The 13,977-nt window shown below is 44.4% G+C and overlaps 1 protein-coding gene across 9 annotated transcripts in view; it reads right to left on the bottom strand.

Annotated features, from left to right (window-relative positions):
* The window catches only part of UBAP2 (ubiquitin associated protein 2), a 230,400-nt gene that overhangs the window by 161,613 nt on the left and 54,810 nt on the right, over positions 1 to 13,977 (bottom strand). For 8 of the 9 annotated variants that reach the window (XM_075327133.1, XM_075327139.1, XM_075327077.1 and 5 more), the window contains exons 2-6: positions 5,568 to 5,701; positions 3,764 to 3,841; positions 1,793 to 1,903; positions 1,457 to 1,610; positions 1,301 to 1,378 (exon numbers count right to left, since the gene is read on the bottom strand). In XM_075327133.1, the coding sequence (XP_075183248.1) occupies positions 1,301 to 1,378; positions 1,457 to 1,610; positions 1,793 to 1,903; positions 3,764 to 3,841; positions 5,568 to 5,660 (514 nt within the window). In that variant the 5' untranslated portion in view covers positions 5,661 to 5,701. Of the gene's footprint in view, positions 1 to 1,300; positions 1,379 to 1,456; positions 1,611 to 1,792; positions 1,904 to 3,763; positions 3,842 to 5,567; positions 5,702 to 13,714; positions 13,822 to 13,977 lie in introns of those variants that run through there. The other variant, XM_075327079.1, reaches the window with a different exon arrangement.

Here is a 13,977-nt window from a genome sequence, read left to right as displayed (position 1 = left end):
ATGACCAAGACAACTGTCTAAGTTAGCAGATTCTGCCCTTAGGCTACCACTATACGAGGGGCTGCTGATAAGTCTTTGGCTATGTGATCTTTTTTGTTTCTATGGTAACGAATGTTACATCACATGAAAGCCTTGTGTGTCTAATATATGTTTCCAAATTTTGTGTTTGTAGCTTATGGCAACAGTGTTCTACGTATGCGGGAAAATAAAATGGCAGAGTCTAATTCGATATTCACAGCAACTGAGAGCAGAGGAGGGATAAAATTCTTGTTTCTGCATGGAAAGTCTGTGAAGGATATTCATGGTGAGATGTCGCAGACATTGGGGGATCAATGCCCTTCATATTCCACAGTTAAGAACTGGGTTGCCAAATGTAAAACGGGCCACTTCTGCCCCAATGATGAGGAACGTCCTGGACGACCGAGAGTGGTCGTTGTTCCGGAGATGGTCGATGCTGTGCACAACCTCATACTGGAGAATGCACGAATTTCAGCTAAAGCATTAGCAGACATCATGGGGATTTCCCGTGAACGTGTTTGTGTTATTATCCACGAACATTTGGACATGAGGAAGCTTCTGCAAAGTGGGTCCCCAAGTGTTTGACAACAGATCAGAGAAGCAGCGAGTGAAAACTTCCCGGTCCATTTGTCAGCGTTTCCGGACTGATAAGAACTTCCTGGATGGACCGGTCACTATGGATGAGACCTGGATTTATTTGTATGACCCTGAAAAAAAGGAGCAGTCAAAAGAGTGGAGACACATTGGTTCTCCTCATCCAAAGAAGCTCAGGGTGCAAAAATCAGCCACTAAGGTGAGGGCGTCTGTGTTCTGGGATAAGGAGGGTGTGCTGCTAGTGGACTACCTTCAAAAGGGTTCCACCATCAATGCAAGGTATTACAATAAACTTTTGAATCAATTGAAGGTAGCTCTGAAGGCCAAAAGGTGCGGCAAGCTGTCCAAAGGAATCTTGTTCCTGCAAGAAAATGCTTCCGCTCACACTGCACGAGCGACCACGGCTAAAGTGGAAGAGCTGGGCTTCCAGCTGGTTGACCACCCTCCTTATTCACCAGATCTAGCAGCCCCTCGTAATTCCAATGAATTCGATGCAAGAATGTAGGATGATTCTTAAGGCCGAAATGCAGCCACATATTGCATCCATAGTCCTCATAAATCCCAGCCTACGAGACTATTGACCAGCGTCATAGCTTCTTATTATACTGTTAGTTCAGGTCACAAGACTCAAGCCCGGGTCTTGGTGCTGTAATAGGAATGCTAAAAGAACCAACAAAAACTACAGTACCTCTTCCGCGTCCCCTTCTTCCACGGTCAGCAGGTCTGTCTCCAGGGCCGCTCTCTACTCCATTCTCTTCTACTCTAACTGTATAAGAAACATCTCATTAGACTTCACCTATAGTTGCATCCTACAGTAACAGCAGGACCAGAGCGGGCGCCTTACACTCTCTACCACGGCTTCCTCCTCGGCCACGTCTGTTGGATGTGCCACGACCACGGCTTGTTTCTCTGTCTCCTCTCTTCTCCCGGTTCTCTTTGTTTTCAGAGCTCTCTTTTCCAATGCTCTTTTTTTTGCCTCCAACAGTCTCCCAGGAAGTCTATGAGGACAAAATCAAGACAAGTTCAATCAACTTTCAGAGCAACAAATAAACGACACAAGTGAAAGTTCTAGCACTATACATACATTGCTTTTTTATCATACACCATAATTGATGCAAAAGGCATATAAAGTATTAAATCAATACAGAGTACAATAAGCCAATATAAAAGGCGGCCTCACCGTGTCAGAGTTTCCTTCCAGAAGTATATTAATGGCCCTGTTCACATCTCCGTTGCAGTCATGAAGCGCCACTATACACTCATCCTGATTCTTTCCAGTCACTTCCATGAGCTGTACACACAGGAAAACAATCTTTAGTGATATTTAATTAACAGGTTTTGTACCTGACCCATCATAAGATCGTTCCTAAACTTGATGCCTGAGATATAACCAAAGGTGTCGGGGTATGGAGGAGCGAGGCAAACTGGAAAAAGGGCTCTTAAATCTACATAAACGGTTGGTGCGGAGAAGATGGGTCGGATGGGTGTGTCCATTCTCCGGGTGCGTCGCCTCCTGTTTCGACCAGCTTTGTCCTCCTCCTTCTGAAGCCGGCGTGCATGACGGTTCCGACATCATCTAGAATTGAGATTCCGCGCATGCGCACTACAATACTTTGATCTTCCCTACCCAGGGCAGATCAAAGTGCTCCTGTGCAGGACCTCAGTGTCTGCCTGTGTGGATGACTTAGGACGTGTCATCCACACTAGCTTCAGAAGACTGAGGACAAAGGTGGCCGAAAAAGAAGGCGCCGATACTAGAGAACAGAGACGCCCATCCAACTTATCTGCTCTGCACTGACCGTTTAGGTAAGTATTATAAAGTGATTTTTTACGTTCTACACAGCGGCCTGGGCTCTTATATACAGCATGTTAGAATGCTATATATAAGAGCCTACTGGTGGTGGCCGCAGCTTATAGTCACCAAATCTGGCAACAGGTTCCCTTTAAGTAGGCCACATTCGGTCTGGAGCAGCTGACAGGACCTTGATTGGAAGTTGGGAGTCTTTACCAAAGCCCTGAGTAGTCGGGAAGATTGCTATTTGTTATCTTTTCAGTTAGCCATTAAAAAGGTTTCAACCACTGGGGACACTAAATACTACATTTTGATTTGTCATGAAACATTTGGTCATCTCCTGCAGCGCCGAAGTCCTCGATATTTACCAGACACTGATACCTGAAACTCTCAACAAAGGCTCAAGTGCTGCAGAAGATAATTAGGGAAGCCACGGTCCGCAGAAAAAGTAGTATAAACCTAGTGACAAATTCCCTTTAAAGGTGCTTTCACACTTGCATTGAATGGCATCTGTTGCATTGCGTTGTGTGACGGATGCGTTGCATATAGTGGCACAACGGATCGTACAAAATAACGCAATCCATTATAGTTTCTTTTTCTTGACTTTACACATCTGGGCATGCGCAGTTGTGTAAAGACGGTTGCGTTATTGGAATCCGTCAAATGACGGATTCTAACAGAATATGCCAACATAGGCGTCCATTATAAAAACAACGGACGCTGATGAAATCCTGCAGGCTGTGTTTTTTTGACACTCCGCCAACCGCAGAAAAACGCCACATGCAGCGTTCCATCCGCCAGGCAGAAGCAACGCAAGACCATCTGTTGCTATCTGTAGCTAATAGAAGTCTATGAGGAATAAAACTGTTTCCTGCAACGGTTACCGCAATTCCTCAAGGCGGCGGATAGCAACGGATGCCGTTCAATGCAAGTGTGAAAGCGCCCTAATGCAAAGAAGAAGAATGATAAAGTACAGTTTCTCTGATAGGCAGTCATCACTTTAGTGTAGTCACTGTATATATTTGTCAGGGCAATTTATAGATGCCCAAATATACAGGTGTGAATGCTAACGGGCTTGGCCACCAGCGCCCGGCACCAATTAACGGTTGGTGTAGTGGAGCATCTGGAAGCTGACGTTACTTCAGAGCACATGGTTTCGGACTGACCTAACCAATTTTAGCTGTAGGGAGAGCAGACAGCTTACAGGGCCCCTTATACAAAGACCCCCGCAGCTGTTCTCCGCCCAGCCGTGCAGCCTGACACATGCAAATCACCACCTGCCGTCCAACTAGACCGGAAAAGCGGGACAAATTTTCTCTTCCTAAAATGGACTGCGAGTGAAGAAACCTCCCAACGTACTTGTTTCACTTTATCCTCAAAGTCTGCGTCGTTTTTGTCGTAGATCATCTGTGCGAGGCGGATCTGCTCAGCTGTTGCCTAATAAACACAAAACGTGCAAAGTTACCCTGAAGGCGAACGAAGATTAGCAGCCTCTCTACAAGCATGGCTGACGCCACAGCAGGCTCGAAATATCTCAGCTGTCAGCAGGAATGGGACAGAGTGAGAAGTCAACTGGAGGCATGATATGGAGCTTCAGTATAGAGGCTAAAGATAGAAAACTGTATAATGTGCGGCAAACACGGCCACATTGCTGCCTCACCAAGCCGGGGCTGCACATGTGACATTACAGGAGAGAAACTAGGCAGAAATGGAACGATAACCATTCATGATTATTTATGAAACTGCTCTAAAGTGGCATCCGATGATGGAGGTAACGTGGGAGAAGAACAGAAGACGAAGGAAGGCAATAAGGGAAAGGTTTCCGCTCTTGGGCTCATTACTTGAGCAGTAACCATGAGCAGTTCTGGGTGTATATTGCTAATCCCTGCCTAACTGTCCCTGTATACACTAGCATAGATAAAGGGATCCTTAGAAATAGTATTTCTAAAGATCGTTTATTATATGCTACTGAGGCTAGGGACTAGTTGTAAGAGTGTGAGTTCCCTTGGCTAGTCGGCCCCCTTTGCATGTTAGCACACCCCTGTGGGGCATACTAATATGCTAATGGATGCGCAACACCGCCGCACATACCTCAATCTTGATGGCGGTCGGCGGAGGATGGATGCGCACTGCGCATGATCTGGAGTCCTCGGGACTTCTGGTCGTGCGCACTGTACGTCAACGAAGCCAGGAAGCTTACACCTGGCATCAATTTAGTGCGCATGATCGTAGTCCAAGGGACTCTGGATCACACGCAGTGCGCATCCATCCTCCGCTGGTCGCCATGAAGAGTGAGGTATTTGCGGCGAAGCGTGCTAACATGCTATACGGGCATGCAGGCCAAGGGAACTCATGCCCTTGCGATGTGTCGTGGGCCTTATTAGCATATAGTATTGCACCTGACAGGTTCCCTTTGAAGCGCACCAACCACCAGGATTTTCTTATATCACCTAAAGCCAGGGCTATACTGGCACTATCAGGCTGATTCTATACATACCTGTAGTGGTCAGCTCGGATGTTTAGGTTTTGAAATCCAAGACAGTAAAATTTATAAAATCGGCAGCTTGTTGAGTGACAGCAGCTGAGGATCAGATAATATCTGGGGGGTATTCATAGTTATCCCCTCCCCTTGTTACTTATGCTAATTCTGTTATACAAATTGAATTAATTTTTGACTAGCAGGACCTGTGTGAGGTCATACCCATGTGACCAAAAGGGGTGGGGCCTCAGGCAACAGAAAAATGTTGCTTCCTGGTATCAGCTTTGTTGGTTGAGGCCCCGCCCCTTCTGGTCACATGGGTATGGCCTCACACAGGTCCTGCAAGTCAAAAATTAAATCGATTCCATAATAGAATTAGCATAAGTAACAGGGGGAGGGGATAACTATGAATACTCCCCCCAGATATTATCTGATTCTCAGCTGCTGTCACTCAACAAGCTGCCGATTTTATATAAACTTTTCTTTCTCGGATTTCAAAACCTAAATATCCGAGCTGACACCTAAAGGTATGTATAGAATCCGCCTGATAGTGCCAGTATAGCACTGGCTATAGGTAATATACAAAAATCCTGGCGATTGGTGCGCTTTAAAGAACTTTACTGCATATGCTTAGGGAAAAAAAGAGAAACACACAAGTGAAGCCATACTGCGGGGGACACTTACCTGTACCTGTTTCTGTGGTTGTGTCTGTGGAGTTGAAATCTGTGTTTTTTCCCGAGTGCCCCGGGTGCGTTCATTTCCCACCGAAGTCATCATATACAGTATATACAAAACAATGTATGTACAAAATAGAAAATCTGCAAGAATAAAAGAAAAAAAAGTTAGCTTAGTGATTAATATCAAATACAAAGCAGCTTTATTTAAAAAACTTGACATACCAAAAAGCATCAAACACGCAATAAAAACGCCTGTTAAAAAAACCTCAAGTGACCTCATTTGCACAATTGGTGCAGAAATGCTGCAACAGAAAAAACTCACTAGTCTAAGGCCGATTTTACAAATCCGTGAAGAACAAACTCTGCTCAGATGGGAAGAGTTGGCCGACCACGGGGTCTCCAGACCTGAACGACCATTCATATGAACACCAGGTCACCCATTATCAGCCCATGTAAGCAGACTTTTATTAGCAGTATTTCGCCTATGGGCACACGCTGAATATTTGGTGGCATACATTTCTGCATTCTAAGGCTGCTTTCACACTACGTTTTTTTAACATCCGTCATGAACGTTTTTTTAACGCAAAAACGGATCCAGTGTAAATGCGTTTTTCATTTCAATGCATTTGCAATGGACTCGCGTCAACATGCGTTCACCTGCGTTTGCGTGCGTTATAGTGAGGATCCAGCGACTTACAGTTTTTTAACATTTTTCAAAAACGCTACTTGTAGCGTTTTTGAGCTGCGTCCAAATACTGCAAATTGCTGGATCCTGACTATACTGCACGCAAACGCATGTGAACGCTGGCATGCTGATAGACAGGATCCTGCTTGCTCTACTGAGCATGCCCAGAAACCAGCCTCAGGTGATCAGTCCCTCTCTCCCCAACCCTCTCGCCCCCTCCCTCTCTCCCTCTCTCACCCTCTCCCCGGCCTGAGAGCTGCGGACACTCGTAACCAAGATGAATATCGGGTAACCAAGATAAGCGCTTCTCTTAGTTACCCGATGTTTACGTTGGTTACGTGTGCAGGCAGCCCGGCTCCTAGCACCTGCGGATGCTCGTAACCAACGTAAATATCGGGTATCCAAGCAAGTTACCCGATGTTTACCTTGGTTACAAGCCGGCTCCCAGTATATCACGTTCAGTTCCACTGACTCCCGATCACATGACTCCAATGCCCGCCCATAAACTTAAAGTGACAGGATCCTGCAAAATAACACATGCGTTTGTATGCGTTTCTTTGCTGTAAAAGCAGGATCCGCTTTTACAGCAAAAAAAACGTTCATGACGCATGTTAAAAAAAACGTAGTGTGAAAGCAGCCTAAGCAGGAAAAACGCAGAAAGAATTTACATGCTGCACATTTAATCTGCAAGGAGAAAAAAAAAAAAACAACATGTGCACTAACACTTCAGGCTACTAAAGACTTTGCTGGCATACGGATTTGCATGTAGTTTTGGGACAAAACTGCACCAACACAAAAAACACGATACAAATGCACTTGTGCAGACAGTCTAAAGAACGAAAGTCATTTTTTCCTGCATGGTACTTAAATTAATAACATATTAATTATTATTACTAAAAATATCAAAATACAAACAAAATAATAAAGCAAATAAAAACACAAACAATAATAATGCTAATAAAAATAATATTTTTAATAAAAATATATATTATTTGTTTTATTTGTATTATTTTGATAATATTTTTAATAAAAATAATTTATCAAAATACAAATAAAATAATAAAACTGAATTTTTTTTAATTATGATTAAAAATGATCAAAATACAAAAAAAAGCAAACTATTAATAATACAAATATTTTTATTATGATTAAAAATGATCAAAATACAAACTAAAACACCACAAACAATAATAATGCTAATAAAATATATATATTTTTTAGTTTATTTTGTTTTATTTGTATTATTTTGATATTAATACAAATAATTTATCAAAATAATACAAATGAAACAAAATAAAACCGAAAAAAAATTAAAAAACGATTAAAAATATCAAAATACAATTAAAAAAAACTAATAGTATTAAATTATTTTTATTATTATTATGATTAAAAATATCAAAATACAAATAAACTAAAATAAAAACGCTAACAGTAATAATGCTAATAAAATAATATTTTTAATAAAATATATATAGTTTTATTTTATTTATTTGTATTATTTTGATAATATTTTTAATACAAATAAATTATTTGTATTAAAAATATCAAAATAATACAAATTAAACGAAATAAAACTGAAAAAAATAAAAAAAAACAAATGTTATTATAATAATAATTTTATTCATTTATATAGCGCTATTAATTCCACAGCACTTTACATACATTGGCAACACTGTCCCCATTGGGGCTCACAATCTAGAGTCCCTATCTGTATGTCTTTGGAGTGTGGAAGGAAACCGGAGTACCCGGAGGAAACCCACGCAAACACGTGGAGAACATACAAACTCCTTGCAGATGGTGTCCTTGGTGGGATTTGAACCCAGGACCCCAGCGCTCCAAGACTGCAGTGCTAACCACTGAGCCACCACAAGACTACAGTGCTAACCACTGAGCCACCGTGCCGCCCGTATGATTAAAAATATCAAAAAATACAAATAAAAAAAAACTATTATATAACAAAAATTATTTTTAGTATGATTAAAAATATCAAAATAAAATAGAAAATAATAAAACTAATAAAAACAAACAATAACAATAATAATAATGATAATAAATAATAGCTATAGCATTCAATCATTTCCCCCCCACAAAAAAATGAACGTCGAGTACACACACTCAAACGCGGATCATCACGACTGCGTCGCTCGTGGACTGCGGCGATGAGAGACACAAACCCTCAGCATGGGTAAGGAAGGCCTGAGCTCCCAACATCCCCCCCCCCCCCTCTTATAATCACAGCCAGGGAAATCAGGTGAGCGGCCACAATGCAACACAAGGATCACATTCCTCGTCTGCTCCAGTCCTGGCAACATGGGAGTCAATAACCAAACAAAAGCAGAGAAGCAGAAATCAATACCCCGACAACAGGAAGGGAGAAGGCTGCTGAGGACAGAAACATGAAGCCAGCACAACATGGACAAAACATAATGGATAAAATACAGGTCCACTGATCAGCGCGCGACACACAGGGAACCCGACAGATACAATTGTGTGAGCTTGGTGCTAGGGTGAAACCTATATTGATACAATAGGTCATACCCTTCTGGGTTTGTTCACACTTTTTTTTTAGAGTGTTTTTTGTTTGATTTTTTTTTTTTTTTTTTACCCATACTCCATGCTTCACCAGGAAGCAAAATAAAAAAAAAATAAAAGCAATGTCAAAACACAGTTGTGTCTGAGTGCAAAGTCAAGCTTTCATTTAAGACATTAAACAAGCACAGCTTCAAGTCTCCACCAAAAATGCAGGAAGAAAAGGGAGAATGTTATATATATATATATATATATATATATATATATATATATATATATATATATATAAAAAAAACAGATCAGATCATTGGGTATGGGACATGCAAAAAGCAGAAAAACACAACATTTACCCCAAGTGTGAAGAAGACCTCAGGGTCAGTATTCCTGTGTTGAAATGAGCCGCAGGATTAGTGCTGACGTCGCTCAGGTGATGTGCCATGACACCACAAATCACGAGTGACGTCACCGCTGATCTCGCGGCTCACTTCAGCCACGGCCCGATTTGCGGTAACAGGTGCAGGACTCCAGTCAGGTGATGTTCGGTGATAGCCGGAGTCCTCCACCTGTTACCGCAAATCCAACCGCGACTGAAGTGAGCACCAGATCAGCGGTGACCGGTGAAGTCACCGTTGATCCCGCGCGGCTCACTTCACTTGCGGCCTGACCCTCACAGCAAGCAGTCAAGTTCTATGGCTGCTCGCTGTGATTGTCAGATGTAGCATGGCTGGATGCGTCGTGGTACCTCATATGGATTACGTTGGACCTGGAGGGGTGTTTTAGGGGTTAATAAAGTGGTGACAGAGGGGGCTTTTTCTGTGTTTTATTTCAAATAAAAGGATTTTTTGGGAGATTATGTTTATTTACTTTCACTTACAGCTTAGTGATGAGGGGGTGTCTCAGACGTCTGCCATCACTAAGCTAGGCCTTAGTGGCAGCTATTGGCTGCCATTAACTCCTTATTACCCTGATTGCCACTGCACCAGGGTAATTGGGATGAGCCGGGTAGAGTCCTGGGATTGTCACATCTAATGGATGCAGCATTTCCATGCGGCTGCTGGGCTCCCGATAACGTGGGGCTCCCCATCCTGAGAATACCAGCCGTGTGGCTTTAGCTTGGTTGGTATCAAAATTGGGGGGAGGACACACACACCGCACGCTGATTTTTCGTTTTTTTTTTTAATTATTTATTTAATTTATTTAACTGCACGATATAGACCTGCCCACCGGCCGCTTGATTGACAGCTGTCTCGCTGCAACCACTCAGTGTGGGGACGCGTCTGCCTGCAACCAATCACAGCCACCGGTAAGCAGAGAAGGAGTGAATGAGCCTAATGAACGCCGACTCGGGAAGATGAAAGAGCTGCCGCGGCAGCAGTGTGACAGCCGACTGGTGATTGGTGAGTATGAAGCGCTTGCTCCTACCCCTTTGCGCTCGATTTTGGTCCCCATAGACTTTATATGGGGAGCAGTTTCTGGCCAAAAAACAGCGATCAATCCCCGCCGACCCAGAGTCTAGTCAGAAAAATGCACCAAAACGCATGTAAAATAAAGAACTTGAGATTTTCATTGCAGTTTTCCCCCTTTACTGAATTCAATGGGTCAAAAACGCAGTGAAAATGCCAAAAGAATTGAGATGCTGCATTTTTGTGGTCACCACAAAGACGCAGCCAAAAAAAAAAAAACCTGTAATGTGCGGACAGCAAAAATGAAATCTCAGACTTTGCTGGGGAAGGAAATTCACCCAAAAACGTGTCAAAAAACGCAGCGTGCGCACATAGCCTAAGGCAATTCACAACCACCATGTGCAGCACTGAGAGCAGTTTTTATACCAGCGCATTTCATGTACACGAATAGGAGGTTATGTACAAAACCACTGCTTATTCTGCAGGTGTCTACAAAGATACTCAACAGCAGCCTGCTTTGATAACTTATTTTTAATCTTTGCATTCTTTTCCTTTTTTGATGTTTTATCGCAGATTTAAAGCAGCATTTTTTAGCACAGAAAAGATGGGGTTCTGCACTTAAAATGCATTTGCAAACACCACATTGAAGCAACAAGAAAAGCGCAGCATCCGTAATCACAGCTGTGTATACGGAGTGGTGACTAAGCATGCCCCGGCACTAACTGACAGCTGTCATCAATGTATCGGGGCGCAGTGAGACGTCGGTCAGTCCAATCTCTGCAGAGTATTGGGGCACAGTTCGCCATCGGTCAGTCCTGGGGCGTGCTTAGAGCAGTCTCTGCAGCATATCAGGGCATAGTGAGCCGTCAGTCAGTCCCAGACATGCTCACAGCAGTCTCTGCAGAGTATCGGGGCACAGTGAGCTGTCAGTCAGTGCCGGGGCATAATTACAGTAGTCACGCCTGGCATGCTTGTATGTCTGAAAGCCGACGGCTCCCTGGAGGAATAAAGTTAAATTTCCTGCCGGTAGCCGGGCTTTCAGTATGGCAGCAGCAGCACAGCTTCCACACACTATTAACCTGCAAATTAATAGTGTTTGGGGACATGACAGGTTCCCTTTAAATGTTGCAGATTTGCTGCACACGCCAAAGAAAGAAAGAGAAAAAAAAAAAAAAAAAGAAAACAAAAAACATACACAACAAAACAGTATTTACACTCCGCGAGAGCATGGTCTCCTTCACAGCTGAACATTAGGTACTGCAGGAGAGGATTGCTTGCACTTCTTCCACACACATTTACAACAAATCGTATATTCTCTAAAAGCTTATTAAATGGAACATTTGCTCAATAATGGTCAAAAAAAAAAAAAAAAGTACCGTATTTTTCAGACTATAAAGGTGGTGTCACACAAAGCGACGACGACGTCGCTGCTACGTCACCATTTTCTGTGACGTTGCAGCGACGTCCCGTCGCTGTCGCTGTGTGTGACATCCAGCAACGAGCTGGCCCCTGCTGTGAGGTCGTTGCTTGTTGCTTAATGTCCTGCTTCATTTTTTTGTCGTCGCTCTCCTGCTGTGACGCACAGATCGCTGTGTGTGACAGCGAAGAGAGCGACAAATGAAGCGAGCAGAGAGCAGGAGCCGGCGTCTGGCAGCTGCGGTAAGCTGTAACCAAGATAAACATCGGGTAACCAAGGGAAGACCTTTCCCTGGTTACCCGATATTTACCTTCGTTCCCAGCCTCTGCCGCTCTCACGCTGCCAGTGCCGGCTCCTGCTCTCTGAACATGTAGCTGCAGTACACATCGGGTTAATTAACCCGATGTGTACTGTAGCTAGGAGAGCAAGGAGCCAGAGCTAAGCAGTGTGCGCGGCTCCCTGCTCTCTGCACATGTAGCGACGTTATGATCGCTGCTGCGTCGCTGTGTTTGACAGCTAAGCAGCGATCATAACAGCGACTTACAAGGTCGCTGTTACGTCACAGAAAATGGTGACATAACAGCGATGTCGTTGTCGTTATGTGTGACACCAGCTTAAGACGCATCCCCCCCCCCCCCCCAAATGTTGGGGGAAAGTGGGGGGTGCGTCTTATGGTCTGAATATAGGGCTGCAGCCGGGAATGAGGGTGCTGCGGTGGAGCGGGCCATCAGGGGCACGAGCAGGCTGTAGCAGTGCCTACCGTGACCACGTGGGCCCACTCATTACATATGCAGGCCCATCCTCCCGCCCATCATCTCTCAACACAGAAGCCGGCGCTGACAGGTGGGCGGGATGGGCGGGGGGGTGCGCGCATAATTAACAGCCGGCTGTGATCACCCCTGGCAACTACAGCCTGGAGTGATCATGTGCGGCTGTATTCACTGCTCCCCGCACATCATTATCAGCGCGGGGGGCAGTGAATAAGTACGGTACACTCACTGGCCACTTCCATGCAGCTTTGCGATGTCCTCCTGTCTGCCGGTCAGCTGATCTGTGCAGAGAGCGGTGAGCACAGCAATGACGTCATCGCTGTGCGCGCCGCTAGTCACGCAGGTCAGCTGACCGGCAGACAGGAGGACGAGCGGTGCTGCAGGGAAGTGACCGTGACTGCTCCACACTTCAGCGGCACTGCTGCCCCCACAGACAGGGGGAGGAGCAATGCTGCATGGAGCGAGGAAAGGGGGGTATAAACGTTTATTTTTTTTGTGTGATACAGGATACAGCCTATATAGCAGGATGAGGGTATATAGCAGGATAAGGGCATATACAAGGATGGCAGTATATATCAGGATAAGGGCATATACAAGGATGGCAGTATATAGCAGCATGGGGGTATATAGCAGCATGGGGGTATATAGCAGCATGGGGTACATATACAAGGCAGGAGGATCATTACTAGGATGGGGTACCTTAGTAGGGAATTTGGGGACATTACCCCCATAACAGTGTCAGCAGTAGATCCTCGCCCCATAACAGTGTCATGACCACATTTTTTGTTTAAAATTTTATTTTCCCATTTTCGTCCTCTAAAACCAGGGTGCGTCTTATGGTCAGGTGCGTCTTATAGTCCGAAAAATACGGTATTTGCATGCAGAAACTGGATCTGTGGATCAGTACTACTGTGAGCAGCAGGCATCTGGTGGAGCAGTAACTGGGGGCACCAGGGGGCAGATCTCCGGGTGCAGAGACCTCGATCTCCACCTAAACTAATGGAAATAGTCCGCTCAATACATTCTCTACAACCAGCAAGTCTATAGATGTGCAACGTCTACAGGAAAAAGACCATTTTCTGCCTCCTCAAAATGTAACCTGTGAGTGGGGAAGAATCTGAACACAGGGGGTCTAGACTTTGTGGTTATTTATAAAGTTTTCCCCTGTAAAAAAAAAATAATAAAATGAATTTACTGTAAAAGACAACACGTACATAGATAGGTGGGGGATCGTATCACTTGTTGCCCCTTCTGAGCAGCAGAATGGGGGATCTCAGACCTCCAAATGGGCACAAGCCCTGTTAATTCTTTGCCACAAACAAGAGAACAAAAAAAAAAAACTAAACATACCTAGCAAAAAAAGCCACCGATTTATAAGCAGGCCGTGGATTTCTTCATAATGCCAGCGTCCAGCAGTAAATCACACACACTCTCCCCGGTGACACATGACTGCGGCCGGTCCTCTGCCCCCAGCACAGGCAGGAAATGAAAAGGCTTGGATCGGTCTCACGCAGGAGACATCCAAAATAACCCACCCAATGGCCTCCTACAACCGGCACTGACGCAGCCCAGTGCACATGCGACTCCCATCCAGGCACAACGGCCTTTTCCAA

This window comes from Anomaloglossus baeobatrachus, chromosome 1 (assembly GCF_048569485.1).
Source record: "Anomaloglossus baeobatrachus isolate aAnoBae1 chromosome 1, aAnoBae1.hap1, whole genome shotgun sequence".
Classification (NCBI taxonomy): domain Eukaryota; kingdom Metazoa; phylum Chordata; class Amphibia; order Anura; family Aromobatidae; genus Anomaloglossus; species Anomaloglossus baeobatrachus.
This window is presented reverse-complemented; position numbering and strand designations above follow the sequence as displayed.